The sequence below is a fragment of the Bos indicus x Bos taurus genome, chromosome 9 (assembly GCF_003369695.1).
Source record: "Bos indicus x Bos taurus breed Angus x Brahman F1 hybrid chromosome 9, Bos_hybrid_MaternalHap_v2.0, whole genome shotgun sequence".
In the NCBI taxonomy this organism is placed as follows: Eukaryota; Metazoa; Chordata; class Mammalia; order Artiodactyla; family Bovidae; genus Bos; species Bos indicus x Bos taurus.
The window spans coordinates 22,182,875-22,205,622 of record NC_040084.1 but is presented as its reverse complement, the minus strand read 5'-3'; the positions used below and the strand labels follow the sequence as shown (position 1 = coordinate 22,205,622).

The 22,748-nt window shown below is 41.0% G+C and overlaps 1 protein-coding gene across 3 annotated transcripts in view; it reads left to right on the top strand.

The window, feature by feature from the left end:
- Nucleotides 1-7,457: 7,457 nt before the first annotated feature.
- Nucleotides 7,458-22,748, top strand: part of IBTK (inhibitor of Bruton tyrosine kinase) — a 95,004-nt gene continuing 79,713 nt past the window's right edge. For 2 of the 3 annotated variants that reach the window (XM_027551000.1, XM_027550999.1), the window contains exons 1-2: nucleotides 7,461-7,826; nucleotides 20,513-21,203. In XM_027551000.1, the coding sequence (XP_027406801.1) occupies nucleotides 20,697-21,203 (507 nt within the window). In that variant the 5' untranslated portion in view covers nucleotides 7,461-7,826; nucleotides 20,513-20,696. Of the gene's footprint in view, nucleotides 7,827-20,512; nucleotides 21,204-22,748 lie in introns of all 3 variants that reach the window. The other variant, XM_027551001.1, reaches the window with a different exon arrangement.

The window sequence follows — 22,748 nt, the reverse complement described above, 5'->3', positions numbered from 1 at the left end:
TGGAAAATCCCATGGACGGAGAAGCCTGGTAGGCTGCAGTCCATGGGGTTGCTAAGAGTCCGGCACGACTGAGCGACTTCACTTTCACTTTTCACTTTCATGCATTGGAGAAGGAAATGGCAATCCACTCCAGTATTCTTGCCTGGAGAATCCCAGGGACAGAGGAGCCTAGTGGGCTGCCGTCTATGGGGTCGCACAGAGTCGGACACGACTGAAGCAACTTAGCAGCAACAGCAACAGCATATATGTTCCACACATCTATATCCATTCATCTGTTGATGGACATCTAGGTTGCTGCCATGTCCTAGCTATCGTAAATAGTGCTGCTATGAACATTGGGGGTCCATGTGTCTTTTTCAATTATAGTTTTCTCAGGGTATATGCCCAGTAGTGGGATTTCTGGGTCATGTTGTAGTTTTATAACTAGTTTTTTAAGGGATCTCCATACTGTTCTCCATAGTTGCTGTATCAATTTACATTCCTATCAACAGTGCAAGAGAGTTCTCTTTTCTCCACATCCTCTTCAGCATTTATTGTTTGTAAATTTTGTGATGATGGCCATTCTGACTGGTGTGAGGTGATACCTCATTGTAGTTTTGATTTGCATTTCTCTAATAATTAGTGATATTGAGCATCTTTTTATCTTCTTATTGGCCTTCTATATGTCTTCTTTGGAGAAATATCTGTTTAGGTCTTCTGCCCATTTTTTAATTGGGATGTTTGTTTTTCTGATATTGAACCATTTGAGCTATTTATATGTTTTGGAGATTAATCCTTTGTCAGTTGTTTCATTTGCAATTATTTTCTCCCATTCGGAAGAATCAATATTGTGAAAATGACTATACTACCCAAAGCAATCTACAGATTCAGTGCAATCCCTATCAAACTACCAATGGTATTTTTCATGGAACTAGAACAACAACAACAACAAAATCACAATTTGTATGGAAACAAACAAAAAAAAGCCCTGAATAGCCAATGTAATCTTGACAAAGAAAAATGGAGCTGGAAGAATCAACCTTTCTGACTTAAGACTATACAACAAAGCTACAGTCATCAAGACAATATCAAGACACCAAGACACAAAAACAGAAATACAGACCAATCGAACAAGATATGAAGTCCAGCGATAAACCCAAAAACTATGGGCACTGTATCTTTGACAAAGGAGGCAAGAATATACAATGGAGAGAAGACAGCCTCTTCAATAAGTGGTACTGGGAAAACTGTATCCAGTTTCCTAAGACCATACCCAAAAATAAACACAAAATAGATTAAAGACTTAAATTTAAGGCCCCAAACTACAAAGCTCTCAGAAGAAAACATAGGCAGTACACTATTTGACATAAATCACTGCAAGAGCTTCTTTGACACCTCCTGGAGTAATGGAAATAAAAACAAAAATAAACAATGGGATCTAATGAAACTTAAAAGGTTTTGCATAGCAAAGGAAATGATAACCAAGATTGAACTGCTTTTTTTTTTTTAACATTAAACTGATGGCCATGATAACTCATTCTTGAACAAAGCTGATCTAACACATGTATTTTCTGCTCAAAGCATCTTTACAGACTTCTTGGGCTTAGGAACACTTCAGCACTCCATTTGGGGGGCGCGGAGCACTTTAAAGAGCAAAATCATCCATAAAAAGCACAAGAATGCAAAAAACATGGCAATATATAAAGACACCTGTTTGCATCCTGAGAGTTAAAACAGGAAGGCAGAGCTTTGTCTCGTCTGATCCCATCTGGAACGTGCTGAGAACACCTGCAATAGGTGACTCAGAGCTTCCGCTGCCCTGAATCCCTGAATGGGTGTATCCCTGAATGACCGGGAAAGCTCTGAGTACTGATTTAGGGGTTACACATAAATTTTAGCCCATTGGTGAATTCACAAATACGAAAGCTGTGAAAACTGAGAGTTGACTATATTTCCTTGAACATTTTCTGTTTTTCATGTTCTTCCTTCCTTCCTAAAATTTTGTTTCCAATTGGCAGCATTCCCATTGAAGATCTTTAGCATCTCTTGTGGGCCAGTTCTGATGACAGTTACTTCTCTTACTTTTTGTTTCTCTAAAAATATCTTCATCTGCCTTCATTATTGAGGGACAATGTCCGGGTTAACAGTTTTCTTTCTTCTGCTCTTTAAAGATACTGACCTACTGTCATTGTCATAGGTGGCGCTGTGGTAAAGAAGCTGCCTGCCGATGCAGGAGACATGAGAGATGCTGGTTCGATCCCTGGGTCGGAAAGATCTCCTGGAGAAGGAAATGGTAACCCGCCTGGGAAATTCCATGGACAGAGGAGCTGGTCGGGCTATAGTCCATAGGGTCACAAAGAGTGGAACACAACTGAAGCGACTTAGGACACACACACATCATCTTCATGGTTTATGGTGTGAAATCCATGGTGATTCAAGTCATTCTTCCTTTTATATAATACTACATCTTTCTTGGAGTGCTTTCTCTTCATCTTTGGTTTTCAGCTATTGGACTATGATGTTTCTGGGCATAGCTATCTTTGAATTTATTCTGCCTAGGTTCTGCTGAGCTTCTTTCAATCTGTAAATGTATATTTCTCACAATGTTAGTTTTCCTTTAATATTTGATGATTCTTAGTTTTGTGCTCATCTGTGCACAAAAGAGATTAGAACAATATTGTTTGTGGAGGAAGCGCTGTCTGTTGTGGGGAGGAATAAGACCTGTAGCCACACCTGAATACCTGTCTTGCTTTAGGGGTATGAGGAGAGGATGGGTCATGTTGCTGAACAGGAAGAGCTAGTAGGTAGTGCTGAGGTATAAGTTTCCTGATTACTCCAGGTTTCACCTTCTGCATGGCCACTGTCCTCTCTTTTAAACTGAAGGCCCTATATTCTACCTGGACGCAAATATCCCAGCTGTGCTCATTGAAGAGGGAGGCTAAGGAAGATTCAGTTAGCTTATCTGCTCCTGCTGTGATAGTCCAGTTAATCACTTTGCGGCTTAGTATGAATTTCTTTCTGCTCCTGACAGCCACCCTGGATGTGGAACACTTTTGGCACTGCTGTTGTCTTTTGTAGCAGTCCTGTCTTGTTGTTTTGGGGCTGTTACTACTTTCTACTGTCCAATCCAGCCTCCTATCCATCTTTCAGAGAATCCTCCTAAGTTCTGGACCATCAAGAGCCAACGTTCTTATTTTCCAATGCACTCACTTGTGAATTTTAAAATTCAATTTTAAAGATGCTTTTCCTGCCAGGTCTAGAGATTTGTGGCATGCAGTATGTGCCCAGCCTGCATTTTAAATCCAACCTGTTTTTCTTCTCCTCCTCCCCAATCCCCTCTCCTCCTCTTCCTCCTCCTCCCACTCCCTCTTCCTCCTCCTCCCACTCCCTCTTCTTAAAGAAACAGTGGTGATAATCTGATTTAATCACATAGTTAGGCAAAGAAGGAACACAAGCAAATCTAAGTTAAGGTGGGCTGAGAAACGAGCACTACAAATTCTCGTAGTAAAGGGGGAATAGAGTTTGTCCTGATTATAAAAGAATGCTAAGCTTGACAAATCCATAGATTTGATTTCTCACAATTTTTGTTGCCTCATGTAGGCTGTGAAATGGTCTTGAATTTCTCCAGTATTTGCCTTGAATTTTTGGGTTTATTGGTGGACTCTGCTTTCAAGCTTATGTATTTCTAAAGTTATATTCAAACACTGCCATCTTGTGGGTCATTTCTTGGATCTCCCAATCCCACCTCTCAAACTCGCTCATGCAAATATATTCATCCAGAAGGTTTCAGGGACATCAACGTTTGTTAGGCCCACTAATAGCAGTACTGAGATATATATGAAGTCATTAAACTTCATAAGGCCTTTATGAAGGAGGTACTGCTAAGCCCGTCAGAGGTGAGGAAACTGAGGCCTAGAGTGGTTGTATAATTTGCCTTAGGTCTCAAAGCTGGTAATAAGAGAAGTAAATTTTTATATTCAGACAGTTTGCCTTCAGGACCTTTGCTTGTACTGCACCCACATATAAAACTAATAAATCTAAAAACAACCCAGTGTGACACAGTAATATGAATAAGCTATAAAACTAGTAGAGAAGCAAGGATAACTGTTAGGAAAGGGCATCAGGGAAGGCATCACATATTTGTGAGGAGGTTGCCTCCTCTAAGTGAGAATTAGAAGGATAATTTTACCATTGGGAGGACGCAGCAGAGTCCATAACCCCTGGATCTAATAGTATAGAAACACCCTCAGTTCAGTTCATTCGCTCCATCGTGTCCGACTGCGACCCCATGAACCGCAGCATGCCAGGCCTCTCTGTCCATCACCAACTCCCGGAGTTTACTCAACCTCATGTCCATTAAGTTGGTGATGACATCCAACCATCTCATCCTCTGTTGTCCCCTTCTCCTCCTGCCCTCAATCCTTCCCAGCATCAGGGTCTTTTCAAATGAGTCAGCTCTTCTTATCAGGTGGCCAAAGTATTGGGGTTTCAGCTTCAACATCAGTCCTTCCAATGAAGAGTTATATAATTTTATCTGCCACTGTACCCTGTCTTCTTTTGGGAAACTACTTGTCATTCTGCTTCAATTATTTGTTGTTTAGTTGCTAAGTCATGTCTGGCTCTTTGTGACTCCATGGACTGTAGCCAGCCCAGTTTCCTCTGTCCGCGGAACTTCCCAGGCAGGAATACTGGAGTGGATTGTCATTTGCTTCTCCAGGGGATCTTCCAGATTCAGGGACTGAACCCATGTGTCCTGCATTGGCAGGTGGATTCTTTACCACTGAGCCACTATAGAATTCTAATAAAAGCTGTCAGTCATGATGCCCTTATGGTTCACCTAATCTGAGACAATATCAGGGTACATCAGGGGCCCTGAGATTTTTGTGCTTGAGGCAGAGGGCTCAGTGCTGTCTTCCCCAGTGGCAAAGCTGAGGTGGGTGTCAGAAAGCTGCTTCCAGCCAAGCGTGCTTACCTGGAAGGCAGTTTGGAGTAAAAGAAAATCAGGTCAAACAAAAAAGTTCTCATCATCTGTAGGCCAGCTGCATTGCTGATCTCCCTGTAGTGATAACCACTCTTACAAAACCTGAGCAGGTCTGGGTTATGGTTCATTGCAACCATACAAATTCTGATATTCTTTTTTTCTGTCACCAGCTGAAGTAGGGGCAGTACTGTATTCCTTGTGTCTGTACAACTTCAATGGTAGCACAATACATTCTGATTATGAAGGATAGAACAATTAACATGAGAAAAATCGCATTTATGGAGTTTATTGGAAATGGTGTGGTTTAAACATCTCTGCAATGCTCTGTCTTGGTCTCATCTCAAGCTCCATTCCTGACGCATGGACTATTTTCCTACTTCTCTGCCTCTAAATCACTGTAATCTTCTAAAGCCATCCTTAGATTTCTTGCTTTAAGCCTAATTTAATTTTAAAAAATTGTTTCTTTTTTGGCCATACCATATGGGATCTGGGTTCTTAGTTTTCTCACTAGGAATTGAAACCAGGCCCTTGGCAGAGAAAGCACAGAGTCCTAACCACTGGACCACCAGGGAATTTCCTAACCCTACTTTGGAGATTCCAGTCAACTATTTTTCTAAACTTCCATTTTTTTTTTAACTTAATGAAGTAACTTTAATTATTGCAAATAAAAATGACAAATTCAAAATGATAGAAATTAACAATCACCAATAACCCACCACACAGATAATAATTGCTACTAGTATAGTTCTCTCTCTTCTTTCTTCTATGTGTCAGCACAAAAGAGAGTTTTTTTTTTTAATGGCTAATTTTGATCTCTTCCTTCACTAACCTCATCTCCAATGCATTTTTCATTTCATTTTCCTAATCATTGCAGTATTCCATCCTGCAAATTACCAGTATCTTTGAAGACATCTAATCTTCCAGGGAAATGGGGAGCAATCTCACATCCCTTGGCTTGCAGTGTTCTTTTTTTCCTGCTTCATCTTTTTATTATCTACTCATTCTTCCAATCTTAGTTCAAGTGTCACTTCTTTGGGAGCTTCAATTTATCATAATAATATTTGCAGTTTTTGTACAAGTTGCAAACAATTCTTATGTGTGGGATTATCTGGGTCTATGTAAGTGTTTTGTTCACTAATTGGATCCCTATTGTTTACAAGTGCCTGACACTGGCTATTGTTAAAATGAATGGAATAATTGCAACGGAACTAGAATAATTCCACTGCTAAGGAAATACTTATTTATAAAAAGTAACGTCTACCATTTAGGAAGTGTTATTGTGTTCCAGGCACTCTGCTAAGTGCAATATGTCTCTATATAATTACATTTTAACAATGGTAATTGCATTGTTGCTCCTATTTTACAAATGAGGAAATAGAGGCTTCCAAAAAGCCAATTAATTTGCCCAGAGACTGATAAAATATTTGATCTTTGGTCAGTGCATTTATTTACATTATTTTTCTTGCCATTGCTAGCTTTTTTGTGCATGAATATAAAAGTCATCATACATAGCTTATTTTCAAAATCACTTCAATGTTTACATTATAAACTAGTTTTTGTTACCTGTCAAAGAAGGGCACCTAGAATAAGGGGCAAAGAGACAGAACAGAGCTAGTTATTCTCTTCACGAACCAGCTGGATGTCTTTAGGCTTCCACAAGGCAGGCTCCTGAATGAGTTCAGCTGAATGGGCCGTCCCAAAGAAGACATTTAGTCCAACTCTGTCGTTTTACAGATGAGAGAGACTAAATGGCTTGTATAACTGACCAAGTGGCAGAGCCGCACAGCTACCTCCTGACTTCGAGTTGTTTGTTCTGAGTCACCCAGCCCTCCCCGAACAAACATTGAACGGGCGCCTACTGTATTAGGCATTCCCAGGCAGGGTGTTTCTTTTTCGCTACCCTAGTATCGATTATTGGCTGCTTGCTTTTCCTCCCTCATTTTTCACGCGACCATTTTAAAAAACAGCCCTTCCGTGCGGAGTTAAAGGGGGGCAAAAAGGATAGAGCCAGCCTGGCGTCAGGCAGAGTGGCGTGAGCTGGCGACTGGCGGGCCCCGGGTCGGCGGCTGGACCCGCAGAGCGAGGATCCAAGAAGTCCTTGACGCCTTCTGACCCAGGGAGTGACCCCCGCCCCGATCATCTGGGTGTGGGAGGGGCGATGCTGTCTCTCTGCCAGACCGCGCCCTGAGCTTTTCAGTGACCCCACTGGTAGGGCGTTGGGGAGGAAACTCAGGTGGCAGATGCCTACGCCTTTGATTTCTGTTGCGTGGTGACCAAGGTATCCGTCCAGGTTCCCAAAGTTCAGTCTCTACACCAGGGTTTATCGTGAACTGCTAAGTCTCCGGCTGTGGGGGCTAACAGGATTTCTCCTTGGGCGACAGCTGACGCGAGGCGGACATTTCCACCATCCCCCGTTGGTTTGAGTCCCCGACCGCGGCCTTCCCCAACCCCGCCGTCCCCCTCCGCACACCCCCACCCGCCAGCGCTGGCAGTCCCAAGGCCGGCGGGGTCAAGTTACTTTAGGGCGCCAGGGAAAGGCCACAGTTTTGGTGCTGCCACGCGAGGCCTTATGAGCAGACACTAGCCAATCCTCAAGAGGCATACATGAGCCCCAGCCAATCAGCGCCCGTCTTATTCCTAGGTCCCGCCCGCGCCGGCCTTTCCTCCCAGACCCACTTCCCACCCCTCTGCCAGGCGCCTGTAGACGCGGCTGTAGCTGCAGCCGCCTCCAGAGCTGACCCGGGCCTGGGGACCGGCCTCCACTGGCGCCCTTCACTTTCTTCTGCTGCCTTCACTGAGGATGAGTCCCTGCGCTGCCGTGCGTCCACCCCGCGGAGACCACTGGCGCATTTTCATCTAGCGACTGGTGAGGGAGGCTTCGGCCGCGACGGGACGGTGTGATCTTACCGCAGGGTGCGGGGGACAGCGGGCAGGGGACTCCGGGCGCCGAGGCCGCTGGGCTCCGCGCGAGGCGGCGCGAGGCCGGCGGTGTGGCCCGGGTCCCAGCGGCCACCTCCCCGCCTCCTCTCTGAGCTAATGAGTGGTGTGTGCGGGCAGCGCGCTACGTTGCGGTTCTCCTGCCACGCCTTCCAGCGACGTCGCGCTGCTCGTTTCTGGTGGTTGTCTCGTGTCACTGTCCCTTGAGCCTGAATGTGAAGCCATTCTTCGAGGCGTCCATATCCCTCAGCCCCTTCGTCGCGTCACAGAAGTTTTCGTTCACTCTGGGGATGCTAACGATGAAGTGCAGAGTGAATCGACTGTTCTGTGAAAGGGACCCGTTCTTTTCTTGGGGGATGGAGGAGACAGGATAGAGGCCTTCTGTTCTTGTATCATGTTGCGGATTTCTAAAAAAAAAAAGTTTTAGTTCAGTAGCGAAATAAGTAACCCAGGATATCCGTGATTCCGTATTTCCAGCGTAGGTAATAAAACGTAAAGGGTGTTCACCAGACAGGTCAGGAAGTAGAAATTGATGTGACACCTTTTTTTACCCCCCACGCATGGAAGGTAGTGGGTTTGAAAGTCAAAATTTATCAGAATTGATAAAAGAACCAGTGATGCTATGCCCGTGATGTCCAAATTCACATCCTGCCATAGATCCTTGATCTTTTCACTGTCCCCCCCTTTTTTTTTTAAAAGAAAACTTTTTAATTTTTATTTATTTATTTGGCTGCACCTGGTCTTAGTTGGGGCATCTGGGATCTAGCTCCCTGACCAGGGATGAAACCTGTACTCCCCGCACTGGGAGCCCAGCGTCCTAGCTACTGGACCACCGGGGAAGTTCCTGCCCTTTCTAATTTGAATTCCTTGATTTTTATGGATTTTAGAAACTGATATAGGGCAGAAAGAGCTGCTTTCTAAAAATAATTATATTATAGATACTTGGAGAAAGTACAGATATTTAGTCAAAGCAGCTTATTTCAAGGAATTTTAAAAAATGGCTCTTCTATTATTTAAATTTTTTTTTTTTAAAACTTGTGTCCAGGGCTTTCAGTATGCTAAATTATACATTATGCTTCAAGATCATAAAGTTCAATAGACCATATTACATAAGGAGCTCAGTGTTACTTGGTTAATTATTATAAATGATTTTGAAGTTAGCTTATTATTATTATTTTTAATCTTTTGGTTGTGTCCTGTGTCATGTGGGATCTTAGTTCCCCAACTAGGACCAGGGATCAAACCTGTACCCCCTGCAGTGGAGCACAGAATCTTAACCACTGGAGGGACCCCTAAGGAAATCCCTTTATTATCATTAATAGGGTGGTAATTCTTTGCCACCTCCAGAGATGTGCTTGCCCCCTAAAATTTGGGGAATTGTTCAATTGTGAAACTGGGTTTTGTGCTAATAAAATGTTGAATTTTTTTCTCTTGTACCCAGAGAATAATTTAGGAAACATTAGAATGAAATACAGTATTGATAAAGGTAAATTATTTCCTAAAGTAGTATGTCTCAACGTTTTAAAATTAGGTGAAATATTTTCAGGGCTTGCAGAAGGAATTTAAAATTTTAAACATTCTTTGATTATAAGTCACTATAATTTGTAACTTTGTAACAGTTAACATAGATACAAGTCTTTAGGGAAGATATTTTGATTTTAGAGAGCTCTTCAAAAAAAAAATAAACCTACTGGTTGAATACATATTATAATATTGTGAGAAATATAAGTTAGTATCGCATTCCCTTCCCTCCCTTCAGGAACTTAAAATTTTTGTAGGCAAGGTCTCCACTCATAAGGCAAGTTGTTTTCATTTTACAGATGAAGAAATTTGGATTAGGGAGATTAAGCTACTTGAACAGGGTTTTAGATGGTAGGAATCCAATTCTTTTTTTTTTTTTTTAAGTGAAACATTAGGCAGAAAAGAGTTGTGCTCTCATGGTAGTTTGAATTACTTTTTAGGAGCCTTTTCTTCCAGGTTTCATTTGGCCAGTCATTTTGATTTGCCTGGTTCTGAGTCTGTATTCAGTATAGCTTAGGAACTTCCCATGTGTGCCCGCTCATCTCTTAGCCAAGATGGATTCTAGTGCAGAGGCTTATGGGTAGTTGACATCACTTACTGTGAGGTGATGCCTCCTCCCTTTTTGACCTCTAAGGAGCCTTTCATGTGTAGTCTGCAAGGTCTCCTTGACTTTGAATGAGGAGTAAGTGGTCTTTTATCTCTTATCTGGGCAAGGCCCAGACTCTTCCATCGTCCTGCTTTTATGGAGTTTCTGGTATTTATGGAGTTTCTGTCCACAGGGGAGAAACTGTTCAGTTCAGCTCAGTTCAGTCAGTCAGTTGTGTCCGACTCTTTGTGACCCCATGAACCGCAGCACGCCAGGCCTCCCTCAGTTCAGTTCAGTTCAGTCGTTCAGTCGTGTCCGACTCTTTGCGACCCCATGAATCGCAGCACGCCAGGCCTCCCTGTCCATCACCAACTCCCGGAGTTCACCCAGACTCACGTCCATCAAGTCAGTGATGCCATCCAGCCATCTCATCCTCTGTCATCCCCTTCTCCTCCTGCCCCCAATCCCTCCCAGCATCAGAGTCTTTTCCAATGAGTCAACTCTTCGCATGAGGTGGCCAAAGTACTGGAGTTTCAGCTTTAGCATCATTCCTTCCAAAGAAATCCCAGGGCTGATCTCCTTCAGAATAGACTGTTTGGATCTCCTTGCAGTCCAAGGGACTCTCAAGAGTCTTCTCCAACACCAGAGTTCAAAAGCATCAATTCTTCGGCGCTCAGCCTTCTTCACAGTCCAATTCTCACATCCATACATGACCACAGGAAAAACCATAGCCTTGACTAGACGAACCTTTGTTGGCAAAGTAATGTCTCTGCTTTTGAATATGCTATTTAGGTTGGTCATAACTTTCCTTCCAAGGAGTAAGCGTCTTTTAATTTCATAGCTGCAGTCACCATCTGCAGTGATTTTGGAGCCCCCAAAAATCAAGTCTGACACTGTTTCCATGGTTTCCCCATCTATTTCCCATGAAGTGATGGGTCCAGATGCCATGATCTTCGTTTTCTGAATGTTGAGCTTTAAGCCAACTTTTTCACTCTCCTCTTTCACTTTCATCAAGAGGCTTTTTAGTTCCTCTTCACTTTCTGCCATAAGGGTGGTGTCATCTGCATATCTGAGGTTATTGATATTTCTCCTGGCCTCCCTGTCCATCACCAACTCCCGGAGTCCACCCAAACCCATGTCCATTGAGTCGGTGATGCCATCCAACCATCTTATCCTTTGACGTCCCCTTCTCCTCCTGCCGTCAATCTTTCTCAGCATCAGGGTCTTTTCAAATGAGTCAGCTCTTCGTATCACGTGGCCAAAGTATTGGAGTTTCAGCTTCAACATGAGTCCTTCCAGTGAACACCCAGGACTGATCTCCTTTACGAGGGACTGGTTGGATCTCCTTGCAGTCCAAGGGACTCTCAAGAGTCTTCTCCAACACCACAGTTCAAAAGCATCAATTCTTCAGCGCTCAGCTTTCTTTACAGTCCAACTCTCACATCCATACATGACCACTGGAAAAACCATAGCCTTGACTAGACGGACCTTTGTTGACAAAGTAATGTCTGCCTCAAATCCCCCCTGAGGGATATGAACCCCAAGAAATCTTTATTGGGAGGATGAAGGGCAAAGGTCTGTCTTCTCTAGCTTCTAGTTGGGGTCACAAAGCTCTTGTTCTGTCTCGGGGTGACTTCTGCTGTTATTTTGGCAGGATCGATTCCAAGGAGTGGCTGGTATCTCTCCATCACTATCATCTTAATGCAAAACTTAAAATTTGGAAGAGACAGACTTAATAATCTAGATTGGAAAAATCAGGGGCCAAATATCAATAAAAGAATTTTTTGTAACCAGGGGCCCAAGCAGGAGTAAGAACCAGGTTACATTTGGTAGCAGTTTTGATCCTGGTCTAGATAGAGTCAGAGCTTGGGTTACCCTGTCCAGGGAAATGGAGCTATTTGGTGTGGTCATACACATGTTCTTAGTCCTGTTAGCCTAGTATGATTGATGTAGGTGTCACAGACCCAGTTAGAAGTAGTTGGACAAGTGACAGTGTGAATGTTAATAGACAAAATTGGTCACATTTCTTTTCAGGAGAGTAAGTCAGAAACCCAGTCTGGCCCTGGTGCTTTGGGGAGACTTGTAGCCAAGTGGCCATTTGTCTTGTTTTATCTAGGTAGGTTTTAACTCTTGGTTTGGTTTTAACATATGGGTAATGAGTGCTATTGGTCCCTGCACATGTGTTTTCTCATCTTGTTAACATATGATTTAAAGCAAATTCATTGTCTAAAAATATAATAATTATAAGAGGAGGCCTTTAAAAAGTCAGGTTGTGGTCACCAGCTGCTAGCAGACATTCTTTTGAGACTGGTTGGTGGCATCCCAAGTTTGACACAGTTCAGAAAACTTAAGTTCTTAGTAATACAAGGACTTGTCTGAAATCTCATCCATAGTAGGAGCCCAATTCTTATGACTACAAGTAAGGGTAATTCTTTTCTGCCACACTATTCTAGTTCCTATTGAAGATTTCCTGACTGCATTTTGAAAGAGCAATTTGGGTAGAGAGAATAGGTAGAATCCACAGTTTTCTATCTGTGTGATTTTACATCAATTTACATCAAGCTTTTACATCAATTTCCTCTTTCTAAAGTAAAGGTAATATACAGGGCAATCAGTTCATTTATGTAAAGCACTATGCTTGTCCATATGAAAGTTCAAAGGGTGGTAGACGTAACGTTTGTAAACTGTGGACAAGTTGGCAGCCTTCTAAAGGTTTGAGTAAAAACGTTCCAAGCAGAAGGGACTTCAATATAGTTACTCCATTTTCTGATCTATATATATCACTATGTTTCTTTTTCCTTCATAACATTGTTTGGTACTTACATGTGCATGAATTGTCTCATTGATTTTTCAGAACAACTCAGGAGATAAATAGTTATTCCCTTTTTACAGGAAAGAGTTGAATCTTAGGTGATGGGTGATGTGCCCAGGGTAATTTATAACTTAATTAGTGGTGTATCTGAGTTACTAGCCCAGTGTTGTCTGAACTTTATGTGCTACATAATTGCCAGGTCTAACTGGCCTCCTCTTTCTGAGGTCACAAAGCTATTAATGCATGAAATATATTGTTTCATTTTGGTCTTAAGTATTTCAGAGACTAGCATGATCAGATTTGTGTTTTAGGAATATAACTGAACTCTTAACCAAGTGTATACATAGGATTATGAGCCATTGTTGAGGGCTCAACCTCTACTGACTGGCACCTTTATAGTGAAGCAGTCTTCAAGGTTAACCATTGCCTGTAGCTAGCTATACTCCTCCACTCAATTTCTCATCAACACTTCATCACATATAAAACAAATCTTCACCTTTAATTTGTTTGTTCCTTTTGTTTTAAATTTGTTTTCTCTGATTTCTAAAGTATTTACCCTTACTTTTCTTCCTGGCTGCCCAAGCCAGAAACCTAGAAGTTATCACCACATCTAATCAATTCAGGGTCCTAAATATGTTTTTGATTGCCCACTTTCGTTATCCCTAAAGAAAGGCACATAAGACTGTCTATAATCTAGTGTATCCAGTATATATATATTAGGCATTATGCATTTCTGTTTTCTGAATTTCTTGGAATTTTCAGAATGGACCAAGGTAATTTTAGTGCTTTTATATTTACTCTTACTTCTGCCTCAAATGCCCATTAACCCCAGGCTGACATGTGCTCATCTTAAGTCTTCGTTTATACATATCCTTTGGGAAATCTCTCTATCCCTCCTATTGACTCTACATTCCTGTGAGTCACTTGTTATATCTTTACCATAGATTTTTAATCATGAGTTTTTTTAGTACTTGCTTAAATTCATTCCCTTCTACTAAGCAGTTCATTCCCCGTACTAAACTGTGACCCACTGATGGTAGACTATGTACTAGATAATAAATCTTGTTCGGTCAATACAGTTGTTAAATGAGCTGTATTTTCACTCAAGTATTATCGATGAATATCGAGAATAGACTTTTTCGAATTATCTAGAGTAACAGTGAAAACTGTCAGTCGCTTAGTTGTGTCTGACTCTGCAATCCCACAACTGTAGCCCTCTCTAGGCTCCTCTGTCCATGGGATTTCTTAGGCAAGAATACTGGAGTGTGTAGCCATTCCCTTCTCCAGGGGATCTTCCCAACCTAGGGATTGAACCCGGGTCTCCTGCATTGTGGGCAGATTCTTGACCGTCTGATTCACCAGGGAAGCCCTTAAGCTCTTTGTATTTTTATTTTTGCAGTACCTTGTGACCTGTAGATGCACTGAGGAGGCAGCATAGTGTTGTAGAAATAGCTTGGACTTTACTGTGAAATAGATCTATGTTTGAATCCTGAATCCTAACTCTTTGCTGATAGTGTGATTTGGGTGGCCTACTTAACCTCTCTGATGTAAAATATCACATGCCTTCAATAAGTATTGTTCAAAGCATAGATAAGATTAACATTAGGCATTGGGCCAGGAATTTAGGGGAAACATGAGGACAGGAGGCAGGTTTGAGGATTATGAGCACATAGGTTAAAGTAACATGAAGACATTGAAACTATCCAAGGTGAGTGAGTATGAATTAGGAAAGGATAACTCAGTGGAACACTGAGAGAAGCCCAACACTTGAATGTCAGGGGAAGGGAAAATGCCTTTGGAGAAGTGGTAGGAGAGCGAGCCCATGCTGAAATGCTTCAGTGGTTCCCTGTCCTTTCAGTACTCCTTGGAGATGTGGATGTGGTGGTAATGATTCAACAGCAGGGACGTCAAGTAACATTATCCCCAAGTGATATTTGGCAATTTGGATGTCATTGGTAACCTTGGTATGTATGGTTTCCTTGGAGGAGAGTGCTCGGAAACCAGTGACAGAGATATTGCAAGAACAAATGTGAGCTCTGGGATAAAAGTTATCTTTTTGTTACTGAAGAAATGGTAGTAATAAAAACTACTATTTGTGGAATATACATTTGGTGGCAGATACCATGCTGAGCAGCTTCATTTATCATTATAGTAACTCTGTGAGGTAGGTGGCATTGTCTCTGCTTTCAGGTGAAGAAATGAAGGCTTGGAGAGATTATTGTACTTTGTAGTTACATAATTGGTAACAGCTGGCATTGCTATATTTGAATTCAAATATGTAGGATTCAGAGAAGTGCCAGCTCTTAGTCACTTCCATATTTATGTTCATAGTACTCTGTATGTGCCTCTCTTGTTACATATTGTATAGCATCACTTTTATTTAGATTTAATATTCTTTTTTCCCTTTAAGTTTTTGAGTTATGTATCATAACAAATTAGGGAATTCTTTGCTCTTGTACCTTAATTATTGCATGTAGGTTTGAGTGACTGATGTAAGTGGTTCTTTTCAGGTATTAGGAAGACACTGAAAACACAAAATTTTAGAGCCTCAAAGGAATTAAGTACTTGTGACTGCTTTGCCACCTATCATGTTTTCCAGTTTAACATTTTAAACTACTTGAGGCTTTGGTACTTTGTCTTCATGTCTGCTAACTACCGAACACTTTGTTAGCTTGTTTACATGTAGTCTAGTGGAAACAGAACTGGAGCTAGAAAGAACTAGGAGTTCTCTAGTTCTGTGCTATCATTTCCAAATGGGGAAATCGTAATAGTTAGGAACCAGTTAGGTTTAGAAATTTATGACTTAGTGTGATTTGAAATGGGAGTGGAAAATATGGATTTGGAATGTTTTATGTCTGCTGCACAGAAGTTTTTCCTGTACATACTTGTAAACTCACTTACGTCCCTCTAAATAGTCATGTAACTGTTTTTGCTCTGTCATTCCTATAAATACAGAAGTTCCTTGATATCAGTCGGGTATTGGTTCTAGGACTCCAGTGGTATAACAGAATCCGCAGATGCTTAGGTCCTGTATGTAAAATGCCTTAATATTTGCATACAAGTATACTTTGAATCATCTTTAGATATCTAAATACAATGCCAATGCTATGTAAATATGGTTAAACCTTGAACAGCATGGGTTTGAAGTGCATAGGTCGACTTATACTTGGGTTTTTGTTAATAAATGTGTACTGCAGTACTACCAAGATCTGCCTCTGAAACTGCAGATGTGAAGCTGTGACTAGGAGGGGCCTAGCATAGCGAAAGCTGGCTATGAGAGGGCCATTGTGTTGTTCAGGGTCAACTGTAGTTGAAAATGCCATGTAAATATAGTTGGTCAGCATGAGGCAAAATTAAGCTTTTGTTTTTGGAACTTCGTGGAATTTTTAAATACTTTCAATCCAAGCTTTGTTCGATTAACAGATGTGAAACTTGCAGATATGAAGGGCTGACTACATGTTTAAAATAAATTAAAATGAAATAAGTATTTTGGGAACTTAATTTGATACCTTGGAAAAGGTAATTTATGTAGAATTTCTCCTATAAAAGCTTTAAAATCTAGGCATTATAGATGGATTGACTACTCATTTAAAATCCAGAAGACAAAAATACTGAAAGGAGAAGATAATTAGGAGATGATAAATAAAAGGTGATGGAGAAATCCTTAGTGTGAAGTAGTGCACTCTAGATATAAAATTTCTAGTATATTATATTGGTGTTTAGTTTTCTAACACTGAAGAAACTGAAGATAAGTAGTTTATCAAGTGGCTGCTGCTGCTAAGTCGCTTCAGTCGTGTCCGACTCTGTGTGACCCCATAGACGGCAGCCCACCAGGCTCCCCTGTCCTTGGGATTCTCCAGGCAAGAACACTGGAGTGGGTTGCCATTTCCTTCTCCATCAAGTGGTTGACAAATAATATTTTATTTTTCCAGATCTGAAAGGGCAAAGCAAGAAACATTAGCATATTGGAAAAAGACTAGAGGCTCATGTATGATGGTTGAGTTTTCTTGACTTGCCTGTGGCCTCTCTAATCAACATATTAGCATTTATGTGTGTTTTTAAGATGTATGTTTATTTTAAAATGTGTACATGAACTTGGTAAAGCATTCAAAAGAGGTTTGTAGTAAAAAGTAAGTCTGCCTTGCATTTCTGTCTCCAGCCATGTGCTCTTCCCTGGAGCAACCACTATTAACCATTTTCTTGTATGTTCTTCTAAACATCTTTCATGCATATTTAAGCATAAACATGTGCTTACATATACATTTTCTCATAAGTAGTATTACACATGCATCTAGTTTTAAGAGACATTTTACAATTTATCTTGCAGGCTATTTCATATTAGAAAATATGTAGCTGCCTTTTTTTTTTTTGATACATGAACAATCTTTTGCATGGACATACCTGAACTATCTTAACTATGAAGATTTTTTTCATGCATTGATGCAGTGACCGTTCTTGTACTTATGCCGTTTCACACATAGATATATTTTTACAGGATAAACTCTTAGGAGTAAAATTGCTTGAGTCAGAAGGAATGTGCATTTTACATTTTGGCAAATATTACTGAATTGCTGTCTCTAATAACTGTACTGGTGTACACTCACCAACAATGGAGTAGAGTTTCTATTTCTCCACACCCTTGTCTATACATAGTGATATCAACCTTTTTGATCTTTGTCTTTTTGATAAAATTAATGTCTCATTGTAGCTTTAATTTACATTTCTTTTCTTTTGAATGAGATGAGTTCTTTTTAAAAATTCATTTAAATCCACCCCACACCCCCTTTTTGTGTGAGAAAGTTGGTCATATTCTTTGACTTTTATTCTGTTGGTCTCTTACTATTTTGTATAGATGATATATTAAAGGAAAAAGTTTCCCCTTTTTTGTCTTTAAAGTTTTTTATGTATGTTTTAAACTGATGGAATTTATTGGAGTTTTATAACTTTTGTATTTTAAATCACATTTAGAGAGACTTTTTGTGCTTTGAGATTATAAAAAAGAGTCTCTTTGTTTTTCATCTAGTATTTTAATGTGTTATATCTTATGTTTGACCCATCTGGAATGTATATTGGTGTAAGGTATGAAATAAGTATTTATAGATTTTTTTTCCTCCCAGATAGCTATCCAGTTGTTTGGTTACTTGTTGTTTGGCATATTTTTAAAAATACTTATTTATTTAGAACCAGCACTGGGTTCTAGTTAGGGCACGGAGGATCTTTTTGTTGTGGCATGCAGGGTCTTTAGTTACAAGATCAAGTTTCTTGACCAGGGGTTGAACCTTGGCCCCCTGAATTGGGAGCATGGAGTCTTGGCCACTAGACCACCAGGAAAGTTCCAATACCTGCTGTTTAATTAACATCTCCCTCTGTGGTGAAGAACCTTCCAGGCAGAGAAAACAATGTTAGCACGGTACCTGGCATTTAGTAAATACTGACTGAGAAGAGTGTTGGTTATTGTGGTGGTGGAGGTGCTAGTGATAATGACTATTTAAATTCTTTTTTTAATTGGCTGCTCTGGGTCTTCATTGGTGCACGTGGGCTTTCTCTAGTTGCAGCAAGCAGGGAGTGCCCTTTAGGGCACGTGGGCTTCAGTAGTTGTGGCTCGTGGACTCAACTGTCTGCTGGAGGGCTTCAGAGTGCAGGCCCAGGAGTTGTGGCACACTGGCTTTGTTGCTTTGAGGCTTGTGGGAGTTAAACCCTTGTCCTCTGCGTTGGCAAGCAGGTTCTTAACCACTGGACCACCAGGGAAGCCTGATCATTCAGTTTTAAGGGGTAAAGTTTTCAAATGGGTTTCCTATAAAGACAGTAGATTTAAGTGTGTTTATAGCTTGTGGAGGTATAACTGGTTAGAGTGTAGAAATACAGGAGAAAAGTAATGAGGGTTCTGGAAGAAAAGAGGCAGATTCCAGAGTAAGACACAGAAGTTAACCTTAAACATGAGACTGGAAAAACGCTGAGAGGATGACTGATACAGATACAGAATACTGTAGATGTGAAGGTGATGTCGATGCAAATAACCAGTGACCCATAGTAGGAATAAATGAGGGTTTTATTCCAACTCAGCTGCAGACTGTAGCCCAGGAAACAACATCTCAGTAACGTGGGAGGAGCCAGTATAAACATGAATTTTTTTTTGCTGGGAAATGCATACAGTCAAGCGTACATGTTGGTAAAAGAGTACTGCTAATCACAAATGACAGATACCTCAAGTAAATGATAGTAGTATTTCTCTGTGTGTGGGGAGGTGCGAGAATCTGGTCGTCTGACCTATCGTGGAGTCTGTAGATCCCCGGTGTAGATGCTTCATCCTGTTTTTCCCATCCTAAATTTTCCTCAGGATGTACTGTCAGTGGGTTACTGAAGTGGGTTGCGACTCAAGCTTTGTGTTACTGGATGGTGAGCCACACTCTTCTTTAATGGTAAAAGCAGATGTACAGTGTGTTTGACAGGCCATAAGACAGGCTGTTTTTAGTTAGCATAAATTTAAAGCCAAGTCATGTATAAGCAAGAATGACCTCTCCATATCTCAGTATGGGAAAATTTCTTCTATTAGTGAAAAGTTTTTGTTTTTTAAACCTGGTTAATTTTTTTTTTTTTTGGCAACCACAACAGAGCAGATAATGCAAAATGGTGGCCCCCTAAAAAACAATAATAAGGTGACCTCAAAATTCATTTCTTTGAAAGTTACATATGAAGTAGGGACAGGTGACTGCAGTTTCAGGGCTTGAAATCTCCTAAAATGCAGGAATAGCACAAAGTAATACCTCTCTCTTCCTTTCTGTCCTTTCTTCCCTTCCCTCATCTCTCTCACTCACACACACTCTCTCTCCTGTCAGATGACAAAATTAAAAAAAATTGGTAACAACTTCGCTGTTTTTTATTCAAGGGAAAATGACCCATGGATTGCTGGGAGTTCAATTCTCACTAGCAGTGAGGCAGGCTTCCAGGGGATTTTGGTCAAGAGAGAGAGAATTTTGCAGAATGTTGGAAGAGGCAACTCTGAAGGAGGGTGTGCTTGACTAGGAGGTGGGGGTTTCCTACTGAGGCGTGCAGGTCCTATTTTGTACAGGGAGGTGAGTGCACCAAAGCAGAGTTGGAGGATTGATTGGTGTTAGGTTTCCTGGATGGGTGTATCTGTAACTGTGGGCTGACGTAGGCTTGGGTTTGTGATACACACAGGGCCTGATTAAATGAATTAACTTAATCACTCCCCATATACATACCTACCCATAATGCCTGGATCCTGAAGTAAAGTTTGAGTGAAGTCAAAGAACTTAGGCATACCTCGGATGTGAGAGACCCTTCCAGTCATCTGTATGGTGACGTAGAATCCAGGCAAACAAGCTGGAAGGGGGCTGCCAGCTGGATCCACTTCCTTTCCTCCTCAACTTTCTCGGTGGGGGTGGATGGAGCCACCTTTCAGACAGGCTTATAGTCAAGCAGAACTCACCTCCCTCATCAAAACTGGGAGAGGAGGCCGAGCTTTTGTCGGTGAACCTCTTAACTTTGCCACAAATTCCATACGGAGAGTATCACAGGGGAGGAGGAGCAACTAAAGTCAGAGCCTGTCTTTGATTTGCTTGCTTGCTCTTGAAAGTAGGAATCAGAGGCACTTAAATAGGGGGATAGTTGTAAAATACTTGAGAAGAGTGAGAGAGATGCTGTATTTCTTACTTTGTTTCTCCTTCTCTTACAGGTCACCCTTGCAATTATGGATATTTAAAAGGATCAGACAGTGTGGAGGGGGAGTTCCCCTCCTCACTCCCCCTTGGTGCTTGACTTCAGGAATAATTTATAAACTGTGGAAAGTTTTCTTTTTTAAAGAAAGAACTTGTATTTGATATAAACTTTATAGAGCTATTTATAATTTTTTGATTTAAATGCCAAAATACATTGTACAAATCTATATAGTTTTATACTGTTGCCAGGAGGATTTAAATTATAACCCTAAGCAGGCCGTTTATTCTCTATCAGTCTTTCTGAATAGCAGCTTTGTGGCCTGGCTTTTTCATTTTTTAAAATTATCTGACTATTCTGAAGAAGGAAGCTGCATAAAAACAAATAGGATGAATTCCTCCATCCCTGACTGCACATCAAAGTGTCGCTCCCTGACGCATGCTTTGGATGTCCTTTCTGTGGTAACGAAGGGGAGTGAAAACCAGATTAAGGCCTTTCTCTCCAGTCATTGTCACAATGCTGCAACCATCAGGGATGCCTTTGGTCGGAATGCCCTCCACCTTGTTGCCTCCTGTGGGAAAAAAGGAGTGTTAGATTGGCTTATTGAGAAAGGAGTGGATCCCTCGGTGAAAGACAAGGAGTCAGGATGGACAGCTTTGCATAGAAGCATTTTTTATGGGCATATTGATTGTGTTTGGTCTCTACTGAAGGTAAGTGTCATTTGTTTTTTTAAAACTTTTCTGTCTGGCATGTGTTTTTCTTAATCTCCACGAAGAGATTGGCGTTCTTATCAATTGACAAGAACTTGATATCTTTTATTGTAACCATTTTTAGAATTCAAATCTCATATATCCTTTTAATTTGAACTTTTTACAATGTGAAATTCTAAACATATACTAAAGTTTATAATGTAAACTATTGGCTAATTTTGTGTTCCGTATTTAATATGTCTCCACTGACTTTCTCCACCCCATGTTATTTTAAAGTAAATCCCAGACATTTTGTCATTTACACAGTACTATATATCAGTATTTTTAAAAAGTATGGTTTCCTTTTCTATACTTATATTACTAGCTACTTTAAAAGGCACTAGTTATTGAAATCATATAAGGACTCTGATTTGGGTAGTGTGTTCATCTCTTGTTTGGCTAGGGATTAAGTTTTTCCTGTTATTTTTGTTCAGTCACTGAGTCGTGTCCAACTCTTTGTGACCCCGTGGACTGCAGCACACCAGGCTTCCCTGTCCTTCAGTATCTCCCGGAGTTTGCTCAAATTCATGTCCATTGAGTCAATGATGCTGTCTAACCATCTTGTGCCCTGCAGCCTCCTCCTCCTCCTCCTGTCCTCAATCTTTCCCAGCCGCAGGGTCTTTTCCAGTGAGTTGGCTCTTCGCTCGCATCAGGTAGCCAAAATATTGGGGCTTTAGCATCAGGTCTTCCATTGGATATTCAGGGTTGATTTCCTTTAGGATTGACTGGTTTGACCTCCTTGCTGTCCGTAAACAGTATGAAAAGGCACATTTTTTATAGTTGTTTAAAAAATTAATAATCAGAATCAGTTTTGCATGCGTGCTAGGGCGCTTCAGTCATGTCCGACTCTTTGCAACCCTGTGGGCTATAGCATACCAGGCTCCTTTGTCCTTGGGATTCTCCAGGCAAGAATACTGGAGTGGGTTGCCATTTCCTCCTCCAGGGAATTTTCCCAACCCAGGGACTGAACCCATGTCTCTGGCATCTCCTGCATTGGCAGGTGGGTTCTTTACCACTAGCACCACCTGGGAAGCCCAGAAAGTGTTAGTCGTTCAGTAGTGTCCGACTCTGCAATTCCATGGACTGTAGCCCGCCAGGCTCCTCTGTCCTTGGGATTTCCCAGAATCAGTTTATTTTAAATTTCCCATGAAGTAGATTAAATCTAGGCTTGTTGTACTGGTTAGACAAACAATGTTTTAAGATATACCCCGGTATCATTACATTAGTAAATGCAAGTTAAAAACTGTCAGAAATCATGAGTTTTAAATTGCATAGTTTTTTTTTTTTTAAAACTTTACATAACACAGTTTGTTTTTGTACCGGCATTCAGTCATGTTTGTGGAGGACCAGAGAAGAACAAAGCAGAACAAAGTTCCTGTCCTCAAGGAACTTGTGGTCACATTGTAAGACATTAGGGAGCTTATATTCTATTTTTGACTTCAAAACAATTGTTTGCATAGTGGTCTTTAGGTAGTAACATTTACTGATGAAAATTATTTTCCGTAT